This window comes from Pygoscelis adeliae, unplaced genomic scaffold (genome assembly GCF_000699105.1).
Source record: "Pygoscelis adeliae isolate BGI_AS28 unplaced genomic scaffold, ASM69910v1 Scaffold68, whole genome shotgun sequence".
NCBI classification, from domain to species: domain Eukaryota; kingdom Metazoa; phylum Chordata; class Aves; order Sphenisciformes; family Spheniscidae; genus Pygoscelis; species Pygoscelis adeliae.
The window spans coordinates 4,836,226-4,848,110 of NW_008825501.1; the positions used below are offsets into that span (position 1 = coordinate 4,836,226).

General features: G+C 44.5%; 1 protein-coding gene across 1 annotated transcript in view; it reads right to left on the minus strand.

Annotated features, from left to right (window-relative positions):
* Nucleotides 1-6,791: 6,791 nt before the first annotated feature.
* The window catches only part of DCAF12 (DDB1 and CUL4 associated factor 12), a 32,811-nt gene continuing 27,717 nt past the window's right edge, over nt 6,792-11,885 (minus strand). Inside the window, exons 8-9 of the mRNA XM_009331563.1 lie at nt 9,896-10,080; nt 6,792-9,079 (exon numbers count right to left, since the gene is read on the minus strand). Coding sequence (XP_009329838.1) covers nt 8,921-9,079; nt 9,896-10,080 — 344 coding nt within the window. The 3' untranslated portion in view covers nt 6,792-8,920. The remainder of the gene's footprint in view (nt 9,080-9,895; nt 10,081-11,885) is intronic.

Below are 11,885 nucleotides of genomic sequence, written 5' to 3' on the forward strand. Positions count from 1 at the left end.
GGAGCAAAGCCTTTCAAACTGAAAGGGGGATACCACTCCAGGGATATCCAGGGCTGAGTCTAATGAATAGGGAAGACTGTGAGCAAGGCCCCAATTCAGCAAGCTGCTGCCTAAGCCAGTAAACTGCAGAAGGGCTTGAAGAGGTGCCCCCGGGCTTTGCAGAACCGGTACCTGAATTAGTACGCCAACAGAGGACAAGGAACTTGCTCCAGTCCCAAGGGGTAGAGGGCGGCAAGACGGGAGCGAGGCCAGGACAAGAGGCTGAGAATGGAGACACAGCATTTTGAAGAAGAGTGACAGAGCCTGTTAGAAGTTACTCATCCAGACCTTTCTGTAATGGTCCCACAATCACACCTGCACTGCGAGAGAAGCCCAGAGCAGCCAACTGAAGCTGTAAATCCCAGCTGGCCTGTTACACCCCTGCACGTACAGCTCCTGCTGATTCAACAGCCAACCAGGTGGAGGGAGCTGCAGACAAGGCCCTTTGACTCCATCATCCCGGCAGGAAGCACGTGGAGGTGGCTGGTGGCAGCTGTAAAGCACACCAGTCATAGTCAATCACGAAAACAGACAAGTGCATTGGTAACCTCGAGTGATGAGGGGGAGAGCAGGTGACCGCTGAGGAAACTGGTTCTTCCCCATGCCATCTTCACGTCTCATCTGAAGACGGGTGACCAAGAGTTTCACAAGCTCTGAGAGCAACAAATCTGCAGCTGCATAAGGCTTGATGGAACAAACCCTCACAGCTTCCACTGCTCAAATGCTCCATTACCAGCTCGTCTCTGAGCATAGCCAGCCTTTGGCATTACTGCTGGCTAAAGCTCATTATAATAATTTTTGCCTTTTAAGCACACGGTTAGAGTTTAGCTCAGAGCACTACTACAGCAGTTTTTTCATAATCCACCAAATACACAAGAGACAAAAAAAAAGCCTGTGGAGAAAGCCTTTAAATGGGATCAAGTCAGCAGAAAGTCAGCGATGCACCCTCCAGTTTTTGCCCTCAGTGTAATCTTTAGCTATAACATTGAGTAGCAGCCAAAGACACCAGTTCTCTGGTTGACTAAACCACCAGTGATCAGTTTAACACAGTGGATGCAGACGCAGGGCACCTCCACTTCCTGATCTGCTGACATCCACTGTACAACACGGATGCGAGAGAATTTCAGCTGCTGTAGACTGCGCGGGAGTGGAGACTCCACTTCGAGGCAGCCAGCCAGCCACTGAAGTTTATGGTAAAAGCACAGAGTGATCTTTCTACAATGGGCTACGGGTTTTCTTTTTATTATGACTCGATATTTTTCAGACTAAGCAAGCAGCTTTGAACAGATTGTTAAAGGTGAACGAGGAAGAAATGGGAGAAGAGGAAGGTGCTAAAGATTACAAAACAAAGTTAACCAATCTCTTCTACTCTGAAAAGTGACTGTGATAAAAACAGGACCTTACTGAATTTGAAGAAACTCTGAAGTTAGCAAGAACTAAAAAAAGAACTCCAGGTTAAGTCTGCACTGGGGTACAGAGAGAACAGATACAGTTAGCACAGGAAATACACATACATTAGAGCTCCTTGACCATGTATTAATGTCAATACACTGATGACTAATCATGCCGATTCTAAAAACAAAGGTAGCCTCATGGATCAACAGAATGTAGTACTGTACTTCAGTTAATTATGGATATGCATGCCCATTGAAGGCCACAGCAAGTGAAGAAGTGTTCCTGTTTCCGTGCTCTTATGATCAAATTAACCTTATAGCTGGGAAGGGACACCTTCTATCAATCACACATCCTCTGCTATCTGCATAAGAGACAGAAACTCAGCCCAAATTCCAGATGTCAGTTTGAGTTTAAGAACAAAGATATCTTTTAGCCAATTCAGAAAACAAAGCCAAACGTGTAATGTCTTTGTATTGGGGGGGTGGGGTGGGGGAATAAAAATCTCTTTTTTAGAGAGGAGAAACAATTTACAAGGTGACGCTGAACACTGAGCTGCATGTGCAGACAGGCTGGTTTCATATACTATCTGCGCTTTTCCACTGTTCCATTCGCAAGCTGCATCCGTAATTTTGAACAGTTTTACCTTACAGATAAAAATGTGCCCTGTAACATTTGACGGGAGCTGTTACTACTTCACTTGACAGCTTCTATGGTACTTCAGGATCCAGTGCTGTTTCTGACACGGCTCACGACAGAAACAGCAAGCTGAGAAAGGCTCTGTTAAATGGGTGGAATTGCAACAGTTGTTAACAAACACAGACCCTGGATTCAGAATAAAAGCCAGCAGGTATCAGCAAGTCCGATTCCCCCACCCCACCCCACCCAAGGCTTTGGATCTTATTAAATATATTTGGAAAAAAACATTAAAAACAGTTCACTGTAGGACATCCTGCCCTCAGGCAACAAGTTGTGATCACCGCACATTTTAAAACACCTTGTGTAGTTTGTGCATCATATACAAGTACATCATAGGCAATGGGGAAGATCCAGCATTTGTGTACACTTTAACATACAAGCAAGCACTGATAGATGTCACAGGTAAGACTGATCCCAAGACAAACCAGTGCATTGATTTGTGTCTACACCACACCCTAAAACAAATGGAAGAAGTCACAAGTAACAGTACAAACCTGTTGCAACTTCAACACGTACATCTTAGAAAAAGACAATGCACGTACCCAGCCCTACGACAGTGACGAGTTTGTGAGAGAACTTTACAAAGATCAAGGTACCGGAAGAGGAAGGCACATTAACCTCTGGTTGGTCCGTTTTCAGTATTATTTGGATGAGTGATAGTGATTTATATACCCTGAGACTGTGGGAGGCCTTGAAAAGGACAGGGGACCAGGTGAAGGGCAAGTAAAAAGTACAAGTTTAATGAGATTTTAAGATTCAGCACCTGGATTTTCCCTTTTAATAAGGGAATCTAGAAGAGCAGTTCCTAAGAAAACAACGTATTGACTCCTAGACTTTTGTTCTGAGGTCAAAGAAGCAACATCTAGTTGATAGGGCTATAGAAACATCACACTGTGTTGCAATGGTTTTTATACACCCTCTCCGTTCAGTTTAATGACCAGAATTTGGATACAATCAGGTGTTTTACTTGGTGGTTTTTTGGGTACAGAAATGGTCAGGCAGACCACGTCCTCTCAACTCTGCCAACCCTGGCACCCTGTTTTAGATCTGTGTGCACTTTCTTAGACCATACTGCTCCCAGCAGGGTACTAGAGGGAAAGGCTGTTAGAAAATGGCACTCAATTTTTAATTGGGAAGATTCATTTCTGTCAAGAGCATTCTTCTAATTAGACAAGTACCACATGGTTTTGATAAAGAAACCCAGCATCACAAGCAAAAATATACTTCCTAATTTAAATCCTTGAAAATTAACATGGAGAAACAAGAATGACAGGGATATCTACTTGATCCCTCTGAAAATGTTTCTGATTAAGCCCTTTCACAAGTACCTCCTGAGCAATGAATAAGGATCCCCTCTATATTTTTAAATTCCTCAGGAGTCCTGAGATCAATACCAAACACTGTTGTGCTTTCACCTTTTCTCTTGTGCCCCCTTGCCCATCGTCACGACACACCGAAGTGCCTGCTCGCAGAGGCAAGGGAGAGCATACGCAGGAGATCCCATCACACAAGATGTGGCTGTGTTCTCCTTTCCACACTCCCTTGTCTGCAACATGGGCAAATTCCTGATGTCTGTGCTTCAGAGACTTTCAAGTAAGTTACTGAAGGCACTGCAACACTCAGAAATGCATTTTAAGTTGAGGTCACACCATGGGCTCTGGCTGTGGGGTGGTCAGCGGTGCACACGGGGATTTTCACTTGGCTTTAAGCTAGAGAGCGTGTGCCAGGCTGGCATAGGAGTCCAGGGCTCAGCATGGGCTGGCCAGAGGATCAGCTCCCCCCGTGTCACCCACAGCCCTGCAACAGTGTTCCTAGGAAGGAGCTGTACCCCAGTTCAGTGATTTAGTCATAGCAGCAGTTGCGACAAGCTAATTAAGACCCTCTCAGACACCTTGGAAAAGTGGGTTTATAGAAAATAAGGGTATCAGACCACCGCAAACAGATCTCGGAGCTCCCAGCTGGCTGCGGAAAGATGCTGCTGCTTTGTTGAGATGCAGCAACTGACAGCCCATCTGTTCTTGGTTTCTTGCAAACAAACAAAACAGGTGACCTCCATGAAGGGTCTAAGCAAGCCTCCTTTATTTCACATCTGCACCGGGTGAGGGACATTAGTTCACAAGGTCAGTAAGTGCCTCTCAGCTGAGGGGCAGAAATTAAGACACCAAACCACCACTCCACATAGCTGGATCGTAACTTTAATCTGTTAACTCTGCAGCTGCAAGCTATATACAAAGCAAGTGCTCAGGCAAAGGAAGAGGATGGAATTCTGAAGAAGAATAACTGATACATAAGTACCTTAATCCTTAAGATACAAAAAGCTGCCAAAGACTTGAAATGGAGGCAGCAAATATATCCCCATAATGAAGTTCAGGAGTCCCCCTCATTAAGGGAGTCACAAGAGTCACCCACAATGTGAATGTAATCTTTGTGGGCAGACTAAGTCCAGCAAGATCACAGGGCACTCTTACAATGAACCTTAAAAATGGATCTATGTGGAAAATGAAGAACTGAGACTAGGAACAAACACCTATTAACTATTCTTTGGTAATGTACTCATCTTGGACTAACACCAGCAGCACTGATGAGGGAACCAAACAAGTGGACTCACTTCTTTACAGCAATCCCAGAAAGCACCCGAGGAGAGCACTAGCAATTCTCCCTGGCTGACTTGACTGTACAAGGGAGAAAGCTGGAGGAATTACCAGGAATATGGTGTTTGGTGAAGAGGGTGAGCACCATCCTCATTGCTATGCTCAAGCCAACACTGCAAAGTAGCTTCTGCTTCCTTAGGAGTGTCCATCACATAACACCCAATCGTTACCAAGGGGTTGTTATCCAGTACTTAATTATGGGTTTGGTAATACCCAGCTTGTAAGTCACTAGTTTGATTACCTGTGATTATGAATACTGAAAATGTAACACCCAAACATACCCAAATTAACACGGTAGTCTACTGAAAAGAGCTGAGTGGTAAAATTAACTGCTTCCTATACTCACCAGCAGCACAAACGATCCCACACAACTGAAAAGTCAGTAGCAGGAAGAAAAGTCTGAAGGTCTGTTATGACTAAAGTTCTTTTCTCTCCTCCAAGTGCCTAATGTGAGATAAACCAGAGTCTGTCCCCCGCCAGGAACAGACCATTACTGTGTAATCCCATGAGTCAAACATGTACAAGGACAACTGCCCAGTTCTATGGTCTGAGCCAGCCTCAAAGGTCTACCCAGTTTAAAATAAAGCAAATTGAAGATCTCAAGCATGGCTTGACAAAATGCCAGCAAGCCCATTTCTGCTCGACAGAGGTCACCCCTGCAAGTACAGTATTGCTACAGTAAAGACTGGGATGATTTGGGGTGGAGGCAGCAACCCCAAACAGACCATTCAGGAGGGCAGGAAAGAGCAAGGGAGGGAAATCATTAAGAAACACTGGAAAAGAGAAGACGGCTGAAAATGCGAATGCCACTGGGTCTCAGCAGAGCACAGTGAGCCGTTCAAGAAGCTACTGAAGCACAGTCACCAGACTGAATTCCATCCATTCAGTGTATCTGAATGGATGGAATACACCAGGGGTGTATCTGCCATTTGGACAACAGGGTGCACCCAACTCACCTCCACGCAGAGCCCGGAGATTCCCTGCTGTACAGACACTCCTGCACTTCAATGGGAAGCCCCTGCTTTTCTCCCCGTGATCCTGGATTTCTATTCTGATATCTAACCCAACAGGGCAACAAAATCAAATCAAGTAAGAAAACCTGGCTTTTTCTCCTACTTCTCATCTTTGGACAGTTGGCATATCATCACCTCTCTCTGCCTCAATTTCTAACACTAACTGGACCAAATGGGACGTATGACCAACTACAAAATATTCTGAAACTTAACATCTGTATCACTACAAGCATTTAAAACCACTGAAACAGGCTAGAAATTAAATTCTCTGGCCCAATTTGTTTGCACGCTTGCAGCACTATCCAGTTTGTTTCCAGTTTTTTGGGGCAATTTTCATACAGCAACAAGGATGGCTCCCTCCTCATGAGAAGTTATCTTTGCAAGAAAGCACCCTGAAAGCAGAATACACAGAAGCATGTGAGACTTGAGGAATTTTACATCATTGTCCAGATTCTTCTGAGAATTGTCCAAAGCTTCCTATGCAAAAACAAAAGGAGGAAAAGGGCACTCACACTACCCGGCTTTAGGACCACACATTGAGGTACTACTCAGGGAGATCAGAATCAGCAGAGAGGGACACTTTCCAGGGGTGCCTCTTCAGTAACCTAGAGACTCTGCTGAGCCTGCAGAAAGATCAGCCTCTGTTTGGAGGCTGAAGCTCAGTCCATACAAATACCCTTTTTGCCCCCTCACCCAGACCTGGAATATGCTTCAATTAATAGATCAACATGAGGGCTAGGATTTCCAGACCAGGAGTTTTTCTTTAGCACCGGTGACACTAAGTGCCTAACTAGTAACTGTTGTTTGAGAACTGAGGGACACTCAAGTAGACTCAAGTGTCCAGTTTCTTTAAAAAAAAAAAGCAGCACCTCAAATCAAGCCCAAATAAAAAAACCTAAGCAGAACGTGTTCCCTGTGACAGAGTGATCTTACACAGTAGCTGGAGGAGTAATCCTAGAAATACACATCCTGCCATACTTCACCAAGGCTTGTCTTCCTCTGTATACTTCCACTTTTCAAAACCCCTAAAATAACCAAAGCAGTTCTGTGATGGCAACATACAACACAGGCACCATTACAACATCTTTAAAAAACAATGAATAACTCTAAATAAAATTTGAGAGCTCCTTCGCTACCTCATGGTATATAATTTGCCCCTTTTCAGAGAAAAGCCTGAATAGCCACACACGCAGCGCTATGAACTGATTCCGTTTAAGCAACCAACCCAGAAGGAAAGTAGAATTATGAAACGCTGCAAGAAGATCTGTTCGTGAAGCACCCATGTCAGTGCTCAGTGCGAGTAGATTATACTTCCGGGACAGGTGCACATCTGGGAGAGCTCTTCTCTTCCCAGGATTTCCACCCGGATGGGAGGGAACTGCATTCCTTGCGAGATTTCCATCCAAGTCTCCACCACCTAATGGAAATTAAGCCTAAGGCTCACTGCTTGGCATCACCGCTGAGGATACTGAATACAAAGACAAGAGGGACCTCAAGGACACATGCAGACTAGCTTTAGGCAGCCTGGCAGGAACTGCGTAAGGGACTAGAGCTACTTTGCAGTGGTGGCTGTGATCTCCAGCAGAGACAGGAGAACAGAGCATGTCCCAGCATTGTGTTTCTTCTCGGCTTCAACCAACTGCCCATTTGGCACCAGAGCAGTGAGGTACAGGCACACTCTGCTCCACCTGTGACAGGGGCAGGGGGCAAGGCATTCATCCCAGCTGAGGACAGAGGCATCAGTAACAAGCCAAGTTTGGTGCCTGCCAAAAGGCGAGGAGGAGCATCCTAGAGTACTGCCGTTTTAGCTGAGTATTAGGCAAGACCATCGCCCTGGAATGCACAGGCTTCACAACTGGACCTGAAGGGCATTGGACCTATTCTCCCCACCCAGTCCCACATGAAGTTTGAGGGAGTCTGAATGCAGAAGGCAGCAGGGGATTTGGGGAAAGACTGAGCCTCTCCTATAGCAAGCAGGATGACAGCAGATGCTAGTGCAATGTGAGCTAACAGCAAGTTATCTTGCTATGTGGAACGTTTCTAGCTTGCATTAGTTAAGTCCGAGATGCGCTCTTTAACCTTGGAGGAAAAAACAGAGTTTATTCATTCAATTGGTTTATTAGAGGAGATGGCCAACCAGAACAGCTAAAACAGAAAAGTTTCCACGACCTGGGACAAAAAAGGTCCTGGGTTTCAGGCAGTTTATGAAGAGCCCATGAGCTGCCGCAGCGGCATACTCAGGAACCTTGGCTCATCTAGAAAATGGATAGATTTAGTTCATTTTGAATGACAAGAACACTCATGTCCTTAGCCCCCATTTCCTCTCAGCACCTCTGCAGGCCCTCAGTGTAATGTCACCTTGCAATAACAGCCTACGCAAACTCCAGTTGTGGAAGCTGACACCTGGGACAGGCAGAGAAGGAACAGAAGATCAATTTTTGCTCCTGGCACTGCTGAAAACTACAATTCAAATACAAATGCACTTTTGAGAACTCCTGCATGTCTGCAGTTTGGGCTCGATGGGCAACAACCCTGGGAAATCCGTCCCTGGGCTCCAATGAGTACAGCTTAAAATTAACATATTCCTCTACGTATAAACAGTGTCATTAGACTTGTACTTTTAAAAAATAAGATCAACCCAGGCCAGGACCAGGCTCTGCAGATAAAGTAGTAGCTTATCTCTTATAAATATTTTTAATATTTTTTAATTACAAGTAGTCCTCACTCCAGGTAATGTAACTGACACAAAGTACCTGCACACACGCAGCCCCTAGACTTTCACAGAAAGCCCAGAAGCAACCACTCTATAAGAAAGGAATCCTACCTCACAGCAAAGTAGGGGAGGGGGCACAATGGCCAAGATAGCCTAAATGTGGGGGAAGAGTCATTTGGAGTAAATACAATAAACAGGGATTTCAAAAACCCTTCATATAAAGGATCAAGGAGGTTAAAGCAAAAAACTGGTTCAAAAAGATGTACAAAACTGTTGGAGACCAACAGAAAACTCTGCCAAAAAATAACTTGCATTTAAATCAGAAATCAATGGCATCACACAATTCTGTTGTTAAAAAAAGAAAAAGAAAAGTGGAAATCTGTGTAAAGATCAGCATTTATAAAGAGTTATCATTAGCTCCAGAGACCAGCGTAATTCCCATGAAGTCCTGATGGAAGGGGGCCTCCTGCCACAAAGAGTTTCGTTCCAGACGAGTCGTAGCAGTGGGTGTAAACAGCATTTGGGAAGAAATTTATGTCAGAAAAATAATTCCTCCACGTTTCATCATGATTCTGTTAAAGGAAAGTTTAGACTGTTATTGTTGCCAAACAAACCCAAAACCTTGTTGCACAAAAGCAGAAGGTAGCTTCCAGGGCCTAAAAAGGGACCTTTTCTGTTAATACTCCCTGAGGCATCAGACAGATGAACTTTAAGATACCAGAGTTGTCCTGAAGCTTTTTCTGAGGACATTTGGGCCAAACATTGGAGGGGGGAAGGTGAAGGGTAGGGAAGATACCAAGTTTCATTAGTTTTTAAAGCTACATCACAATGATACAAAAGATAATGTAGAGAAGTTAGACAAAGCCATTAACTGCTTTATAACAACATACAGGAAATTGAACTCAAGTGCCTGCCACGGCATTACCTCAGGAAGCCACACTTTCTGAAACTGCACACAACTAAATTAAATCTCTCTTACTTTGAGTACCACGTTAGAGTAGCATGTTTTTGAAGGAAGACGATGCATTTTGTGTTCAAGGTTCTGAAAACTGGAAATTAGATTATATTCGAAAATATAAAGATATAAAATCTAGTTGCTTTATGAATCAGTGCATAAAAGCCATATGCATAGGCTTACTTTTAAGCCAAAAAGGCATAAAAGTATGTCCTACATTCAAGCAACCAACCATTCAATACTCTTTCATAAAGCTTTTGTAGAAAGCAATTCTGCAGTACTTCTTGCTTTTCATGATTACAGTTATCGGTTACATGATCACTGTTTTACTGGGACGCATTTCATACAACAGCTCCCACTACTACAAAAAGAACCGGTTCGAGCCCTATGGCACTCCTGCGTAAAGGGTCGCCTACAGCTACGAGCTACTCACCAGCCAGCCTTTCCCAGTAGTCAACTTCAAAATTTCACTTCCTCCTAATTTCTGCTTCTGTCCATAGCAGGCACGTGGGGGCTTTTCATCCAGGAACCTCTGGGCTCTGATATCGTAAAACAATAAGGAACCTTGCCCCGTTCCCACTGTGATGATGTGCTCGTAGAAGCTCACCGATCGAATACCTGTCAAACAGAGAAGGGACATACAACACAGTAAAGAAGACTGATGCTTTAGCTCTACAGTGCTGCCGCTTGATGTCTAATATTTTCTTTAAGAGGAATTACCTACTAGTATTACAGTTATGCCATTAGATTGAGTAAAAGGAGTACATTTTGGTTTTGCAAAAATCTAAATCTGAAGCCTCAGCTAAACAAGGATCCCTTGGAAACAGTCTTGGGGAGATTCTGTATGTAAGAATTTGCAAAATGTCCTGTCATCTCATCTCTATTTATTGTGCAAAAGGTTTGCTTTGTGTAAGCTCTACCCCAAACAACTCTTCTACACAGATTAAACTCCGCCCCATCTATGCTTTTCCTACCTGCACAACATGATGTCAGGTTATAAACTCTAGGGCCTTTTAAGCCCTTTTTAAAGTACCACTGAACTACAGCCTAAACAAGCATTCAAAGAGGAGGGGAAAAGAAGTGAGTTATGCCAGCTACATCCACGTGCCAACTGCTGTCACCGTACCACGTGGGACTGAACGTCACAAAACTTGTAACATACTGGAATACACCCAGCAGGACACGTGACAGCAGAGACCCGAGAGGTGTGGATGTAGCCAGGGAGTTTCCTCTTCCCCTTTGTACAGAGTCCTAACTAGAAACACATCCTCATCCTTCCACCTCCGCAACCTGATGCTACATACGCAGCCACCAGCGTCTGTGACACACGCTTAGAACAGGCAAGGCCACATTGTCGTGCTCCAGATGCGAGGCGAATTCTTGGCTGCAAGCTTAATAGGTGGGAAACCACTGTGCGAGTCTCACCTGCTGAATTAGATTTACCAGATTCATATAAGAATCTCCACTTTAATTCAGAGAACTACAAATGCATCTGAGCAAGTTGGAGACGTCTCCCCTCGCCGCCCATTACAAGGGCCTGGCTCTGGCAAATACCTGCAGAAAGCTTTAAGCCCTCTGCAATCAGCAAGAGCAGTCACTTGGGTAAGAGGAGAAAGGCACAAGAGGGGACCTCCTCTTATTTTTGCTCCAAAAGTGCTCTTGACAGGAAACTCAGCAGAACACTTACCTAACAGAAACAAGTGATGGAGTATGAAAGCAGATGGCACATACTTTCCAATGCAATTTATTAATAAAAAGCTGTAAAATGCAGAACGACTGTGGCTTTCTCAAAAAAAAAAAAAATTAACTGAAGGAATCCACGATGTACCCACTACTAAGAGGATGTTTAGAACAGGCTTTCAAGGACAGCACTTCAAATTGGGTCCTAAGGCGCTGAAGTACCTCAGATTAATCATTCCCATCAAACTAAAACCGCAACCTGTGCCTAGAACTGATCACAGTAAGCTCTCCAACATACCCAGCATTCTACCACCTGTGGACCTGGACTATTTGGGTCAGCAAATTGAGTCTCACTCCTGAGAGGCACAGAGGCTCTGCATATCCCAGAAGGAAATGAAGATGCAGTAGCATGTCCTACACAAGGAGTAGACAGAGAGCCCATGCTCCACAAGCTCTGTCCACTACATTAACATTGCTGCCTTCAGGATATAAAGACAGGGGCACACGGCATAGCACTGCATGCCAGCTGAGCAGAAAGCAGTTGCTCTTGCAGATCAAGAAGTAGAGTTCAGGGCCTGAACTTCCCTGTACAGCTGCTAAGAAAATCAACACTTAGAAGATGCACTACAAAGCATTAGCTACTTTCTCACCTAGAGCAGGCAGGGTTACACTGGATAAAACCCAGCCCCAGTCCCAGTCTTACTAAGCAACGACCTTTCTCTGACCTGCTTTTGTATGCAACA